The sequence below is a fragment of the Micropterus salmoides genome, unplaced genomic scaffold (assembly GCF_014851395.1).
Source record: "Micropterus salmoides isolate LMB-PRFRI ecotype aquatic unplaced genomic scaffold, ASM1485139v1 Ms_hic_scaffold_8, whole genome shotgun sequence".
Classification (NCBI taxonomy): Eukaryota; Metazoa; Chordata; class Actinopteri; order Centrarchiformes; family Centrarchidae; genus Micropterus; species Micropterus salmoides.
In genome coordinates this window covers 21,608,471-21,625,621 of record NW_024044570.1, presented here as the reverse complement: position 1 = coordinate 21,625,621, position 17,151 = coordinate 21,608,471, and the positions used below count along the sequence as shown (strand labels likewise).

Below are 17,151 nucleotides of genomic sequence, written 5' to 3'. Positions count from 1 at the left end.
GCATGAATTAGCCTAAAATAAAAGGCTTAGAAAATATATGTTAATGTAAACAACAAACAAAGAAATAAACAGTCTTGGACTTTGTCTTCCATGTCAGGATACCCTATGTAGATCCTTATTCATGAATAACCTTTATTAACCACGAAATAAACCCATTGAAATATTCAATCTGACATACAAGGGAGAACAGCAGAAACTATACAGAATAGACACACACAGCACCAAGTTGATTTTCTTAGAAAAAAAAAAGTGTCTATAAAAAAAAGCAAAGTCCAAACAGAATCACAGTTAAACGCAATTATAATTTACAATAAAGTCAAGTTTTGAAGTTCTTTATCTTCTACAGTTACTCATTGCTTTAGGTGTAAGTCTAATCATAGTCTACCAAGCACACTTTAAACTAAAGGACTGAGATTTTAAACACAAGAGATAATCATAACCCACCATTGATAATTCACCCAGGGAGTGAATCTCCTTATTCTTGAGAAAGACTTGAGCAGTATTACATTCAGCCACAAAAATCACAAAATATGTACAGTACAGCAAAGAAGCTAACGATAACATTAATTGAAGTGAAGATAAAAGATAGCTTCATAGCGGGTGGAGATGGGTAGAGGAGGAAGAGCTCTGAGGGAGAGAGTTCGGAGATCCATCCTTGCAACAGTGTTGTGCTCTATACTTGGCATCAGGATCTGGTCACCTACAACTGTCCCTTGTCCTGCAAATGCCACTTTCTCAGCCCTCTGCACCTAAAAAGAAAAAAGTTAAAAATATTAGACAAGACGTCTTCGTGCTTCAGATCCTATTTATTGTTGATTCTTACCTGTGCCCACCTCCGGGACTGCACACAGAATGATGTCACCACATTCTCTGAGTTGTTTGTACCAATCACAAGCAGCCTATCAGTGGCACCCAGGAAGTAAAGAGTGGGGAGGTCTACATCTGCTCGGGTAAGGGTGGGAAGCAGTTCAGACCAGGAGTCTAATAGATGGAGAGAACACAGAAGCACCACCTGTCATATGGCTAAAATAGCATGTTAGGAAATGGTCTGAACTGTCGGTTTGAGCTTTCTGGGCTGTAAAAAAAAAACCCAACACATTCCTCTTGCCAAACACGGCTATGCTGGTCTGCCTTACCTTGGACAGTGTCGTACTGCAGCAGCAGTTTCTCTCCAGTCCTCTGGATGCTCCCCAACACATAGAGACAGTGTCCAAGGCTGGTGACAAGGGGCACGTCATGGGACAAGGACATGGTGAACTGGAAGTCAGTCAGTGGTAGTGAGGAGACAAACCTAATGCAGATATTATATTCAGTCACTAGTACACCAACAAATACTTAAAGGATACTTTTCGGAAGGAGAAACATATCAATTAGAAAAAAAAACAGCAAAATTTATCAATCCAAAAACCTAGCCGAAAGACTGACAAAGAGGGCACAGACCTCCATGTGTCATCCCATGGATCATAGCGTTCCACAGCTGTATAGAGAGCCGTGCTGGAGTCCGGAGTCACAAGTGAGTCCAAATACCAGCCTCCCACAGCGTAAATACAGCCTTCACAGGCCACTGCACTGAAGTGCCTTCTGTGCTGTGGATGCAACAGATGGTGACAGTTTTCGCTAGTATTATACAAATGACTGATGACAAGGCAAGACAAGTATTATTTTTGGTAAGACAGACAGGTCATCAGCTTGATTCACATGCTAGAAGACTCACCTTTATCAGAGGAGCTGTGGTGATCCACATATGAGTAAAGGGATTATACCTAAAGGAAGCCATCTTGAACTCCCAGCCTCTCTTCACACGCTGCCGGTAGCCTCCTATAATGTATAGGTAGTTATACAGGACCACTGTAGTGAAACACCACTTATCAGCCCTAAAAGGTAGCTCTGTAAGTGGATACCAGTCTCCGCTCTCCTCTGACCCTTCCAGGGTGAAGATATGTCGGGCACGTTCTGTTTCTGGGTCATTCCAAGAAGTCAGGTTCTCTTTCCTGAGGCTGCAGAGACGTCGGTCTCCTTGTGTCCTCAGGTTGACAACTTCGTTCTTCTCTTCATCATTCAGACACCTAACATATGAGTCAGATTTTGGGGCAAGAAAGAAACCTTTGGCAAATCCTGATTACACTTCAAAGATTTCATGTCATTTCATGCAATTATACCATTAAGGTACAATGTGTAAGATCTGAGATTACTTGCCACCTGTCAAATTCATACTTCAAAAAATAGGGGACAGCACATCACATCTCAGGTCATAACTTCAGCTGATTGGCGTTAGCCAGAACCGAGCTGGTAAATGAGTTAACAAAGCAATTTGTCCATTGAATTCAGAAGGTGTACATTTGTTTTTTTCTGTCTGTAGTACAATTGGTGTAACAATATTATCTTTTGTGACATTTTGTGAGTTTATTTGACAAAAAAAATTAAGACAGCTTGTGTAATCTAGCCTCGTGGCTTGCATACATCTCTCAGATGGAACAACAGGGGGCCTCTTAAGGCACAAAGTGGTATTACATTACAGCACAAGCTGGGGCTAGCTGGTTAGCATGTTAACTTATCTCTGCAACACAATACAAAGATGTATTTGACGTAGCGTCAGAACTGTTACATCTTCACAGTCTGCCCATAATAGTAATTTTTTCAATGTTTTAAACTAAAATTCTTGCCATATCTTACACACTGTAGTCGTAAATGTTGCATACTTGATGAGGTCATGCAGCTCCAGCAGGTTTCTACTCAAGTAGGTGAACCCGGTCATCTTCAGCTCCACACAGCAGATCTCCTGAGCCAGACTCAGGTAGGACAAACAGTTAACTGGGCTGAGTTCCTCTTCCAGGACTGACAGACACTTTGAGAGGAAGGCCTCAGCCAGGAGATAGCTGCTGACCTCCAAAATGAGAAAGGGAAGAAAAAAGAGGTGGTGTGCTGGTTTTGTGGTGAATTACAGCACTGAATATGCAAAGGACGGCATGAGATGTCGATTGGTATAAATAAAATACAGAGATATAAGTGTGCATACCTGGATGTATGTGCCCAACTCCTCCTGAGGGACTTTAAACTTATTATAGAAGAAGAACTCAAGGAGATTGTAGAAGACGGAGGAGGAGACATGGTCCAGGTGAATTAGGCTCTCTGCAGTCTCTCTCATTCTGGACTGGGACAAGGCGCGGAAGTATTCGCTGCACTCTGAGAGTCTCCTGAGGTCCACCTAAAAAATGATTAAACCAAAATACCTGTGGACTCCAGTTAGCTTCTGATTAACCTGTACAGTTGTGTTTTGTTGTTTCACTTACATGAAATGCACATGTTCTGGTTTGGACTATAACCATGTATTCATCTCCATCTCCAAGGTGATATGTACGTAGGGCCTCATTGGTTTTCCACTCTTCTGAGTCTGCTTTGCATGATTCTCTATCTGTGATACCTGGGGACTCTATCAAATTGTTGACTATTGGAAAAACTCCCCAAAGTCTCCTAAGGCCATATTTAAGCCATAAGCTTATCCACTCAAAGAATATCATAAAAAGTTGCCTGAGAGGATTCATCTCACTGACAGTTTTGTTTGGTTCTAAGTTTAGCCCATTAAAACAGTTTTAATACTGTCTGCGCCATATGTTATTTGATTGTTAAAACTCTGAAGATGCGATCCACAAGACTTCCAAACAGCCACTACAATGGAAAATAGACAGACCAGTCAGTTTAGTCCATGTTCCACTGGTTCGTCTCCTTTTCCCTGCTACAGCACCCGCAGTCACGTGCACTTTTATAGCCAAACAGTGAAGCAGCTAAGATGAAGGATTTAAGACGACATGCAGGCAGAAACAGCATGTTAAAGAAAACAGTGCAGTGCACCACAAGGCTATATCTTCAGAATTCCCATCTTTCTGTAACAGATCCAGTCGATTTAAAGTGTCTCTCGATCTTTTCTGGCTGGTCTATTCTTGGCACATGGAGGTGGGACAACAGTCAACCCTCTGGAATGAAACATGGTCTCCTTCACTCTGCTCTAGACGTCATCATGGGGCACTCAAGTTACGTAGCAGTTATGTGCCCGTAATATGAGAATAACTTTGTAACTCCCAAAATGTATCAATACATTTGTTAAAATATCTTTTAAGACAAATACATAGTTAATGACAATAAAAACAATTTCACTGACATAGTTTCTAAACACATGTTTATTAGCTTTTAATTTCATTTTTAGTAGTGCAAAGAGGACCAACCTCAACTAAACTGCTAGGACAATGATGCTTTTTAAAAAAAAAAAAACCAAAAAACCTCAATTCCTGCAAGTAGCTGGGGTGGAGAAATATTAATAATAAATAAAGAAATATTAAGAGATTCACTGATCCTGCTTTTCGATTTAGAATCGACACCCCTACATTCAAATAAGGTAAAGGGAAAGTCACACTGTGACTTTTCTAACTCAGACTTAAATTATTGTTGGATGTAATTTAGGCAATTCAGGTTGATGTGGTTGCATACATGTGCCAGATAGACATTGTTGTTACACAGGTAAGAATATTAACAGGTTAGTTCCAAGTTATGATTCTTGGCAAAACAAACAGAAAATGATCTGAATAATACATAAATGACACAAGATTAAAATATGGACAAGTGCAGCAGAAATGTAGAGACTGATCCAAAACTTCTATGTTCTAGTTAAATTAACAGTATTTAGGACTTCAGTGATGCTGTATAAAATATTAGAGATGCAACAATTGTGCTTCACAGCATGATGGTTCACGTCACAGCCTCACATGATGTGAAATCGGAATCGCGGGTGAAACACGAGTTGTGTTTTTTGCGCGACTAGAATGGTGAGAGAAGAAATAATCTACTAGAAATAAAGGTAATGTAGCCTATTCTTTCAAATAAAATATATAGTATACTGTAACCTGATGCAGTGTAGAAATATAGAAGTTATTTAACAGTCAGTTTTATTATGAACAAGCAATTGAATGGACCCCAGGAAGAATAGCAAAACACTTATTCCATTAAAAAGAAGTTACTAAATGTTTGTGTATGCTGTCAATTATAGTTCTTAGAAAGAAGTATAATCAGATTCGGAAGGTCACACTTTAAATAAAAAAAGAAAATCGGAATAGGCCAAGGGAATTGCTGCATCTCTATAAAATTTCCTTTTGTAATAATTTGCTGAATGTATGTAAGCTTTGAACTTAAATTTACTGGACCACCATTAGAGAATAACCATTGTGAATTATGAACATGAGAAGAAAGAAATGAGGTAGAATGACTAAAAACACTAAGCAAAGTACAAACAAAACAAACAAAACAAAACAAAACATGTCCATGCTAAAATCAAGACTAATGGTTAAGTTTAACAAAATGACTAAGGCATTAATTCTCTGGCAAACATTAGCATTAGCCATTAGAATACCTAAACATCACATTGACTGAGTCCCTTAAAGAATAAACAACAACATTCATTGCTATAGAGCTACACCTGCTCTAAAATTCTTCAATAAAATTATTGGCTGCACTGTGTTCAAATATAAATGTCTACTTTTCAAAAGCAGAGCTGCATAGAATCTCAACAGAGAAAGATTAGCTTGAAAATGATAAAGGACCAATAAACCATACATCACAATCCAATTAACATGGTGGAAATCAGGAGAAGAGCTTTTTTTGCTTGAAGTAGGCTTCAAAACGACACTGGGCATAGTCCTGCAAAACAAAACGGTTTACTATTGGGCGAGTTTACTCATATTTATTCTTAAATACATGAGTAACAAACATTACTGTGTGTATTGAAATAGATAGCATGCAGCCAGTGTTTGTATCAAACTCTAAAAAAGAACATGTCTCCTTACCATATATCCAAACTCAATCTTGGATATCTTTGCTTGAATGATCGACCACAGCCCCCAGAGGAAGTGTGATGCTAATGCATACCTACAAATCAAAACAAAAATGATGATGACAAAACAAAACCAGGTGCCTGTACTACAAAGCATTAGAGAGGTCACTTCAGGGTTACACCTGGGTTTTCACCTGGAATTATGTTTTTAAATTTTTTGTTTGCTCTTAAGTCCGTTTTACACAGCCTGTCGCAGCCGTTAAAATAAATGGGTTTCATTTTTCTTATGTTGGGCTGAATATTATGGGCATATAGTTTGGTACTCAAATTAAGACTAGGCTAATATCAATTTGTTTATTATTTGAGCATTTTTTTAAGGGTATGAATGCTTTTTCATTTTGTTCGTACAATGTTTGGAACATTTTTTAAGTGATTCTTGAACAACTACTTCCAGTCCAGTGCCTGAGGGTTTCGCGCCAGTGTCGAAACACAACAGTCAAGCTGTAAGAATAAGGCTAAAATTGTCATAACGCCATAATAATACATCAATGCAACACATTTATAAGCCTGTTAACTTAGGCATTCATACAGTCAGTCATATAGATTTTTTGTTTTCCTGCATGTGGCAGCTGCTGTTGTGTTGCTTTTAGCCTGGATTATGTGTTCACAGGCATGCAAACTGGTTAGGGGTAAAAAAGGTGATAAGGATACGCAAGCAATTAAACATACAGAGACAGTATAAGAGGGGTCTGTTTAAGCTTACATGTATAGATAACTTGCAATCTTCTACTGCAACAACAGAAATGTAACGACGTGCAAATTCATCACTTTGTGTTGAAAAGCAGTGGGGACATAAGGGCTCAGATTAGGGGTGTGACGATACACTTAGCTCAAGAGAGGATACTGGTGTCGCGAGAACAAGATGTGATGATATTTTAAAACTACTTTGTTGAAATCATCAATGCTGGAATGAGTTGGGGGGTCTTGGGGGCCTCCCTCAGAAAATTGTGAGCATTAAACACTTAGATGGCAGGTGACAATTGAAAATCTTTAAATATATGAACGGAAAACTTGGCCAAAAAGAAACTTAAGTATTTTCTGCACAAATCAGGTAGGTGACCCATTTTGGTTTCAAAACAGTGAATTTCGCCGAAAGGTGAAGAGTTTGCATGCCTTGTTTAACTTCATTGTATTTGTCTAATATTATAGGTGGCGCTTCGTTTGTAAAATATGACACTCTGCTGCCAGTAGACTTGTTTATGTTTAGAACTGTTCATATGCTGCAGACACTGCCTCATTTATGTGATTGTGCTTATGGCTGGATTGGGAAACCCTGGGTTGATGTACCGAGTTTATAACCAGCGTTGTGTCACTGCTTATCTTGATCACGATTGTCAGGGTTAGTCAATCCAGATAACGAAAAGATATCCTCTGTATGCTGAACTTGCTTCGTAGTGCAGACCCCAGGACATTGGTGATTCTGCTATAACATTTAATTATACAGATTCACCGCTGTTGTTATAACACCAAGTGTTACCTGTTGGCTTCAATTATCATGTCCTCTTCAACTTGTGTCTGGTCAATGGTAATGTTGGAGTATCTTCTCTGTTCTGCCAAATAGCCCCTGATAAAATGAAGCTGGGAAAAAAAGCTAAATTATTGGTTAATAAATGTAGTAAAATGATCACTTGTTGATTTATTAAAGGGAAAATATGATTTAAATAATAATCCCCACAAGAAGACATATCTGACGGCAGGGTCCTGCAAGGGGAAAAAGTTAATTAACAGTTCCATTGATTGGATTGTGCACATGTGCAACACCATCTGATGCAGCCCTCTCTTAAACTCAAGTTTTACCACTAGATGGTACTGTGTAACCACAACACTTCAAACATCTATTCCCTTTGGAGGTTACCTTCGATCTTGGGTTCAAACATCAGCACTGTAGTATAAAGTATCTGTCGGAGCTTCAAGGGAGAAGCGAGTACAACACTATTTAATTAACTATATCCAAATAGTAGGTTTAAAATTGGGAACATTTGTATAGTTAAAGTTAAAATCATTGATCCTAAAACCTCAATACCATGTTTGTCTAATGCACTGAATGCTTTTAACTGCAGGTTGTCTTTCAATAAACAGCTGACCTCCACTCCACACTATTTGATCTTTTCTCTAATCTATAGCATACACTTAGGATTAAACTAAACTAAGTTTAAACTGCTATGCAAGGTTTGACTTTATAAATATTTCTCTGTAAATATTTCATTTGAGGTGTCCAGTTTTCTGGTACTCTTATGTCTTTTAACTTTGATACTTATAATAACATTTTACCATTACAAAGGAGTTTTGCAATTCTATCCCAAGCATAAGAGTAAACTATATTAGTATTTAAGTCATTCAGTTTAAATTTGATTCTTGTGAGGCTCTAAGAGCAAGAATTTGGACAGTTTTCATTTAGCTGTAAGGTTTTGAGACTTGCCTGCTGCTCTCTGGTGGGATAGTTCTCCGGTGTGGCTTTGAAGAAGGGCCACTGGTTATAGGTATAGTCATACATCCACTCACAGAAATGGTTCCCAAAGTCAAAACCCCTGCATAAAAGAAAATATTCATATTAATGCAAAAGGATCCCAAACTAATTTTTAAATAAATGACTCATTGGATTTGCTAAAAACTAAATCAATCCCTTTACACTAAATGTATTAAGAGTTCACATATTACCTGTAATTGTAACTGCTGTACTCAAAGTCTATCAGCATGAGTCTGTCTGTTGAGGTGTGGTCCCGGTCTTCCAGCATCAGAATGTTACCTGCAGTGGCAAAACGAGGAGGAAAAGGTTCGGACCACAGGATCACTTTGCATAACAAAGTGGTATTCTGTCATAGTGACAAGTATCTGAACTATTCAAACTGGTCGCTACACATTTGTGGTATGATGACTGGTTTAGTGTTGTAGTACTCAAGATTGGTCTTGGTCTCAAGACCATTTTTTGAAGGTCTTGAGTTTCAGATCAAAAATGACATGTGACATAAATGATATATGCAATCAAACAGGAAAACCTTCCGTTTGCACAAAACAATTGTACTTTGTTAGGTGGATGGTAAACCATGGAGGGAGTGTTGAATAAAGATGGTTACATTGATTTCAGCTCTCAGTGTTTGTATGTGGGTGGTTTTGTGGGAATGTGGATTCTTCAGATCAATTTGAGAAGTGCCTATGATTTACATGTTCCACATTTTATCATGTGTCATGTGTGCGGCACTGGTCCTGGTCTTGACTCTGTCTCACCCTCCTTTGGTCTTGGTCTCGGTCTCAACCCCTCAAAGTCTTGGTCTTGTCTCGGTCTCAACACACTCTGGTCTTGATCATGACTTGGTCTTGGTTTGGGTGGCCTTGACTACAAAACGAGAGTGATCCATGTGTGTTTATATGTGTGTGCCCATGTGTGGGGTATTTATTGTCTAACAACTTCTTCAGCTACCACTATCCTTCTGGACTCACATTTTCACAATAAAAAGAACTAATGTAGAATACATATATATGCTCAGTATTTGAGAAGTGTCTCATAAATAACACTAAATGCACAAAAGTATGTGGAAATTAGTAGTCGACCAATATGGGTTTTTTAATGGCCGATGCAAATATTCTGAGAGCAGGGCGAACTATTGCCGATATATGATGTTGCTACCAAAAAAAAAAAAAAAAAAGTCATGTATAATTGCATTAGTCCATGCACTGTACAATCTAATTTACATGGTCAGCTTTTAACATCTTGCGGAAAGCTTCTCAGAGGAAGCGGAGACTGTTATTGCCCCGTAATAATGCACATGAGATATACATTGGTGTAATCTTGATTACATACCGGCATAATGTTGCCGGTATCTAAGGTGGTGGTCTGATTTGTGAGACAGTCCCATTCATTAGAAACCTAAATCTCTGCCACCTCATCTACTTCAGAGGCGTGAGCTGTACCTATTAAAGCTAGGCAATAAAGCTAGGTAGACAATTTGTTTCAGCAGCATTTCTTTGTTATATTTTTTGAAAGTCTTTTTACATCCCCGACACATAAGAATCTGGTAATTGGGCTGTTTAATAACCACACCCTAACCATCTTTATAATGCTCTACTAGGCAATGTGACAGTGAAGCCATAGCGTCAGCACATATTAGAGGTGTGAGGATTAGGGGGCAATAAGAGGACAGGATAAGTTTTTACCTTCCTGGACGTCATTGTGGCAGAACACCACGGGCGATGGAGTCGCTGCCAGCAACGCACTGTGGTGGAGACAAGAGCCAGATGAACAGAGTAGGTGAAGAAAGAAAAAGGGAGAGGAGAGAAAGAGCTCGTCAGTGTTGCAGGCAGTGGAACTCGCACATTATTATTATTACTACTACTCGTCATTTATGAGAAATTAAGCCCAAAGAAAAGACATTCGGTTGAGTTATAAAATATAAAAGTGAAGAGCTCATAAAGGCAAGGCTACATTAAGGCAATGAGACCCAAACATTTCATGTTAACTCTCCACCGCAAGCAATGAATCACACTCATTTGAAATCCACCCCTCGGACAACATACATGAAACAATACATAGAGATAGACACCTCACTGTATTTATTAATGTTATTTCTTATTTTACTTTTACTACTATTAGTTCTTAGTTTTATTTTATTCATTTAAATGTTTTTAAAGTAATGCTTATTTAAATTATTTCATATTCAGCACTTGCATTCGATTTATGACTTGTGCTATGCAAATAGTTTTTTAAAAGTTTTACTGATTCATATTCAACTATCCATATTTTGGTTTGATTATTTGTACTGGACATCAGGCATTTAAAGTATGGAGGTATCATGGGTATATACCAAGCCATTCAACGCAACGAGTGTTCAACTCTCTAGAGGCTTGAGTACATAACTGAAATCTTGAATATACTGAGGGGATAATTCCTGAATGTGGAAAGAAAAAAAAATCTCAACACAGATGAGATTGAGGACTTCAGATGACTGCAGCAGGCCAGAGGATTTCTGTGTATTGGCTGTTACATTTTATGTCAGTCTTGTGAGCCTGGTACATATCCACAAGATAACAAATGTGTTCATAGATAAAGACAATAAATACTGGGCTAATTCTCTATTGGCTATTGAGGTCAGACTGCCAGGAGGACTCAGCAGTGAAGTCGTGGAAGGACTGGGACAAAGGTCAGCCATTAGACTGGAAACAACTATAGCCATTATAGACTTAATCATGTAACACATAATCAATACACATTTGCTGTCTGATATTGGGTTTGAGACTCCCCATGCTGACAGGTTTACTTTGTACCCTCAACAGAAAACAAGTAGGTTTGACACACACCATTTAACCGTTTTATTGCTCTCCCGCATTCCTCTCACCATCTGGAACATGATGGTTAATTGTCCATTCTTGAGGTTTTTGGTGGGAGCCCTTAAATATGAGTAGTTGTACAGGCTAAACTGCCACTCTGCCTAAAGTCTAGATGGAGATCACAGTAGGTAATATGAGACGGCGCTGACTAAACAACATGGAGTTGGCACTTGGCTTAGACAATAGTGATTGCATCAGAGTTCTGCTACTTGTTTCAAAGCCATTTTGAAACAGAGTGGAAAGCTTAGCACAGTCTCTCACTGACACTTGTGGGTACTGGAAGGAGGGGAGCGGGGATGCTAGAGGCTTTTTCCTTAACCCTACCTACCACAACATTAAGGCTTTATGTATACCACATGTATAAAGTCCCTCCAAGAAATGTACAAGATTTGGCCATTTGAGGCCTGTGCCACAACTCACTAGAGGCTGTCCAGTTCAGCAGGCAGGTCCAACTTCATCAGCTTCTTGTACTTCTTCACATGTGCTTCACGTACAAAATTAAGCTTCATCACTTGACCCATGTAACTAAAGGAGAAAAAGTACAGTACATTTAAAGTATTAAAAAACAGACCGTTCTAGTAGAAGAAAGAAAGTTATATCAGGGTGTCCTTACCTGTCAATGGTCCCAAACAGCCACTTAGGCTCTTTGTTAAATGGCATAACCATTTCATGAAAACATGCCAACTTGGTAGCAATTTCAGCTGAGATGGCTGGATCTGAAAGTTGATCTGTGCGCATGCGAGTATTCTGAGAAAACAAAGACACAGAGACATGACTACTACTGCAAATGCTTCCTCTATATTAGGAGCTAGGTTAAGTAAGCACACTTAGGACCTTTAAATCTCCACAAAAAAGACTGTTTTACATTTACAACTAAATAGTATTGTTAAATTTTTCAAAGGAGCAATTATTATCTTGTAGTCACACCACAAAAAAATGTTTTCAAAAGAGTCTACACATGACCCTGGATGCTTTACACAATAAACATGATGAAGGTCAAGGACATGTGTCACATTATTTCCACACGCAGAAGTCATGAATGCACAATGGCTGAAGATGACCGCAGTGGGAAGCAGCAGAGGGGGTTCTAGACCAATTTTATTGAGGGGGCCAGACTGGGGCCAGTTGTTTTGTCAGAGGGCCACATTCAATCCAGGACAAAAGAGACAAAGGCAATGTTCAAGCTTTCAAAATGTCTTGTTTAGTATATAATGTAATGTTTTCAATAACTTACAGTTCTTTATTTTATAAACAGGATTTTTCCAGTAACTTAGTTATAATATTAAATTACATTATTCAAAAAAACCCTGTTCCTGTTAACTTTAGCTCAAGTTACAGTACATTCTTTGATGCAACACTTCTTTGTAAGGCTTAATGAACAGTATAAGCTCTAGTATACTAGACATTCTCTGGATCCCAGTTTGTATTTTGTATCCCAGTATAACTTTTGCTAGGAATCCTCGGACCAATCCTCTTCACTTTATATATGCTTCCTTTAGGCAATTTTATCAGGAAACATTCCATAAGCTTTCATTGTTATGCAGATGATACTCAGTTATATCTATCGATCAAGCCAGATGAAACTCATCAGTTAGCTAAACTTCAAATGTGCCTTCAGGATGTTAAAACCTGGATGACCTGTAATTTTCTCATGTTAAACTCAGATAAAACTGAAGTTATTGCTCTGGAGCCTAAGCACCTCCGTGACGCATTATCTAAAGATATAGTTTCCCTGGATGGCATCGCCCTGGCCTCCAGCACCACTGTGAGGAATCTTGGAGTTATCTTTGATCAGGACATGTCGTTTAAGTCTCACATTAAGCAAATTTCAAGGACCGCCTTTTTTCACCTACGTAATATTGCGAAAATCTGGAACATCCTGTCTAAAAATTATGCAGAAAAACTAGTCCATGCATTTGTTACTTCTAGGCTGGATTACTGCAATTCCTTATTATCAGGCTGCTCGAAAAAGTCCATTAAGACTCTTCAGCTGATCCAGAATGCTGCAGCACGTGTTCTGACAGGAACCAGGAAAAGAGATTACATTTTTCCTGTCTTAGCTTCTCTGCATTGGCTTCCAGTAAAATCCAGAATAGAATTTAAAATCATTCTTCTTACCTACAAAGCTCTTAATGGTCAGGCACCATCTTATCTTAAAGAGCTCATAGTACCTTACTACCCCACCAGAGCACTGCGCTCCCAGAATGCAGGGTTACTTGTGGTTCCTAGAGTCTCCAAAAGTAGACTAGGAGCCAGAGCGTTCAGCTATCAAGCTCCTCTCCTGTGGAACCAGGTTCCAGTTTGGGTTCAGGAGGCAGACACCATCTCCACATTTAAGAGTAGGCTTAAGACTTTCCTCTTTGATAAAGCTTATAGTTAGGGCTGGCTCAGGTGAGTCCTGAACCATCCCTTAGTTATGCTGCTATAGGCCTAGACTGCCGGGGGATTTCCCATGATGCACTGAGCTCCTCTCTCCTCTACTTTCTCTCCCTCTGTATGCAACCTCATCCCATTATTGCATGTTACTAACACTTCTTCTCTCCTTTCCCGTAGTCTTGTGCTTTCTCGTCCCTCTCCTCTCTCCTCCTATCACTTCCTGCAGGTTTTCTGGCTCTGGAGCTGTGGAGTCTGGATCTGTGGTTGCAAGTCAACTGCTGCCCCCGTGTTCCTGCTCGACACCCTCTGCTGCAACGACTATTGTTGCTAGTCTTATTGTTATTATAATTATTAACATTACAATTTTTACCATTAACACTATTATAAATATCTGTACCATTTTTCATTTAGTCTATAGCAACATCACCTTCACTGTCTGTACCTCTGTGTGTATATTGTGTAGTCTCTCTCTCTCTCTCACCCACCCCCAACCGGTCGAGGCAGATGGCCGCCCACCCTGAGCCATGGTTCTGCTCGAGGTTTCTGCCTCTTAAAAGGAAGTTTTTCCTTGCCTCTGTCGCCTAGTGCTTGCTCTTGGTGGGAACTGTTGGGCTTCTGTAAATAGCATCATAGAGTACGGTCTAGACCTGCTGTTTTATGAAAAGCGCTGTGAGATAACTGTTGTTTTGATTTGGCGCTATATAAATAAAATTGAATTGAACATCTCCATATTCACCCCTGTTATTAGTCCTGATGTGAAGTATACACAAAATTAAATACTTGATAGGGCATTATCTGTGCATTATGGACTTGGATACATATTTTGGCAGACTGCATGTCCAGCCTGGTAGGACCAGTAGGCTACTGCTGTTTAAATGCAATGTATTATTATATTGTTATGATAATAATTTACCCTTTAAGGAGGGGGAAAAAATATTGTCTACAATGCTGCATTCAGTTTAATGTACATTTCGAGTCAAGTAGATGTAACATTGAGGCGAGCAATGTGTTAAACTGATTACAGTGATGTTGATTTTACAGTGTCGATGGCGTGGTATTTGTAGGAGCAGCTTACTTGAAAAGGTGACAGCCTGTCTAGATCTAGCTTCAAAACCATAACTAAGTGATCAACTATGTGGTCAGTTATAACATTGTCAGACTATCACGAAATAAATGTTTGCTTTACGAGGGAAACTGAAACGGCTCATTTTGTTTAGACACTCTCAATTCAGTGCAATGAATAATACGCAAGGCAGATATATTACTATGATTATTGTAGACTTTTCATTAAGAGGAGGGTCACAGGGGGGTCCAAGGTCTGTGTTACAGGGGCACTGGTTCCTATTGGCTCCCCCCCAAAACCACCACAGAGAGGCACACAGTGTGTGTGTGTGTGCATCATACCGGAAGGTACTGTTCTAAGCGTCCCTCAGGGAAGATGCCGTAAAGTTTTGGCCCAAGAGTTCGTTCTGCCAGGATGGCAAACATCACGCTCTCCAACACCAGGGAGTCCACACCCTGCATCAAAGAAACACACACAGTCAGACACAGTACGATGCTGTTTTTGGTTTGCTTCCATGTAAGGGGCAATGGCAATGAAGAAGAAGAAGATACTTTATTGTCACATACACATAGCGAAATTCATTCTCTGCATTTAACCCATCCCTCGAGGGAGCAGTGGGCAGTCGCTGTGCAGGGACCAACTCCATCAGTGTCCCAGTCAATTGCACTGACTGAAGAACTGTTGTTTTTGATGGTGGGGGAAACCGGAGCACCCGGAGGAAACCCACGCAGACACAGGGAGAACATGCAAACTCCACTCAGAAAGGCCGGGACGACCGGGGTTTGAACCAGCGACCTTCTTGCTGTGAGACCACGGTGCAATCCACCGTGCCGCCCAAAAGGGAGGGCGCGGGGTACTTCTGTTCTCTGCATTTAACGCATCCTAATAAGGTGCAGTGAACTGCCATCGTACGACACCAGGGGTTCTAACAGACTGAGCTAATGCCGCCCCATCTGCTAAAGTAGATTGACTGAAACAATGGTATATCATTTTCTCTCCATGATTATTAAATATGTGCAGCCACAAACATTCATGGAGAAAATATACCTCACAAGAACCCCTACTAGACTGACCCACCTGTAAGATGGCACCATAGACTCTGAGGAGCACCTGGCGAGGTTCCTCTCCCTCAGAGCGCACATGGTCAGGCAAACAGCACAGGTACAGCAGATTACTCAGTCCACCACTGCAAAACAAAAACACCAGTGTTATCACATCTGAGCACAGTTATCATGACCTCACGTCATAAATATTAGTCAGACAACACCCAAACATTTTGCTTAGAATACCTTTGTGTTGCATTTACCCTTGCTGGCCATGCCTTCTGCCAGAATATAAAGGCAAAGTCAACTCCAAACAGTACAACACAGGTTTAGTTTAAGCATCTCTAAGTTGAGGGCTCCTTACAGAAATAAATGGTAACCCTATAGTGTAGCAGATATGCAGAATAGATATCACAAAGAGACAGAACATTTCAATAACAGCGAAAATACCTTTAGACAGTACTCATGGAGCCCAAAGAAACATTGCAGGGGTCACCATACTTCTGGTACACAAATTATATATTTCTTTCCCCTTGTGATATAGCCTACACAGATACATTCCCCTCTTTATCGCTATAAACCCTTCAAATGAAACTATCCAAGAAAGAAAGTCACCCTTTTGTTGAACTGCTCACAAGTCAGGGCTATTTAACTTGCTGTGATCAAAAGCAGACATTATTTTAAAAGATCCCAAGACAAACGAGATGGGGAACCATTATCATCAGAGATGTAAAGATGAAACAATTAGTTACAGTGAGCTATGTGAATGATGTCATTACTGGAGACCATGGACGCACAATAGCGGTCCCTACACATTAATGTTAGAGTTCAACATTTAAGTCTCTCTGTGTTTATGACAATGCTCTTACAGTTAGTTTATCCTCAGGACAGCCGACATTATTTACCTGACGATGCTGATTTGAAAATCATCCTCTTTGATGGTCTTCCACGACCCTGAGAGAAAGTCTCGGCACCAAGCAAACGCCCTGCCCCTCGTGTCCCGGTCAACCTCCTCGGTTCTCCCATCCCGGAAAGCCTCTGCCTCAGAGTCGTCATCACAGTTGGCCCCAAACAAGGGGCTATGGGCCCTCAACTTTCTCTCGTTAACGATAACCGTGCCTCCCACTCCTTTCTTCTCCGCCGGTGGACCCGTGTCTTCTGTTGTGACAGTATGAATGTTGCTGAAAAGCCCCGGTTTACCTGCTCTGTCCACGCCACAGCTGCTGCTGCTAATGTTACTGGTTATATTTCGATCCGACTGCATCGTGACTTTCCGGTCGAAGAGTAAAGACACAACGGTCTGAAATGTCGGTCTGACGCTGCAGGAGGGACTCGCTGGCAAACGCAGTTCGCCGGTAAAGCTAACGTTACTTAACCGGAAGAGCCAAACATGGCTGGACCGTCTCAATTGCGTGGGGGGCGGTTGATTACGACTATTAAAGTATATTCAGATTACTGTTTCACTTCCA

The 17,151-nt window shown here is 40.1% G+C and overlaps 2 protein-coding genes across 2 annotated transcripts; both read right to left on the bottom strand.

Moving 5' to 3' along the window:
• Positions 1–79: 79 nt before the first annotated feature.
• On the bottom strand, positions 80–3,205 carry LOC119893424 (kelch domain-containing protein 7A). Its single transcript, XM_038705556.1, has 7 exons — positions 3,017–3,205; positions 2,700–2,884; positions 1,715–2,066; positions 1,441–1,586; positions 1,137–1,291; positions 824–981; positions 80–749 (listed from the first exon to the last, which is right to left on the bottom strand). Exons 1-7 carry the CDS (start codon positions 3,143–3,145, stop codon positions 564–566), a joined length of 1,311 nt encoding a protein of 436 aa, XP_038561484.1. The 5' UTR covers positions 3,146–3,205; the 3' UTR covers positions 80–563.
• A 952-nt stretch (positions 3,206–4,157) lies between these two features.
• On the bottom strand, positions 4,158–17,129 carry chkb (choline kinase beta; the record flags this gene model as incomplete). The annotated part of the gene is made up of 11 exons (XM_038706157.1): positions 4,158–5,685; positions 5,832–5,913; positions 7,356–7,456; positions 8,298–8,406; positions 8,537–8,624; positions 10,031–10,089; positions 11,621–11,725; positions 11,814–11,947; positions 14,981–15,094; positions 15,717–15,825; positions 16,588–17,129. Coding segments are annotated over 11 exons (1,500 nt in total), but the record flags the coding sequence as incomplete, so codon positions are not given.
• Positions 17,130–17,151: the final 22 nt, after the last annotated feature.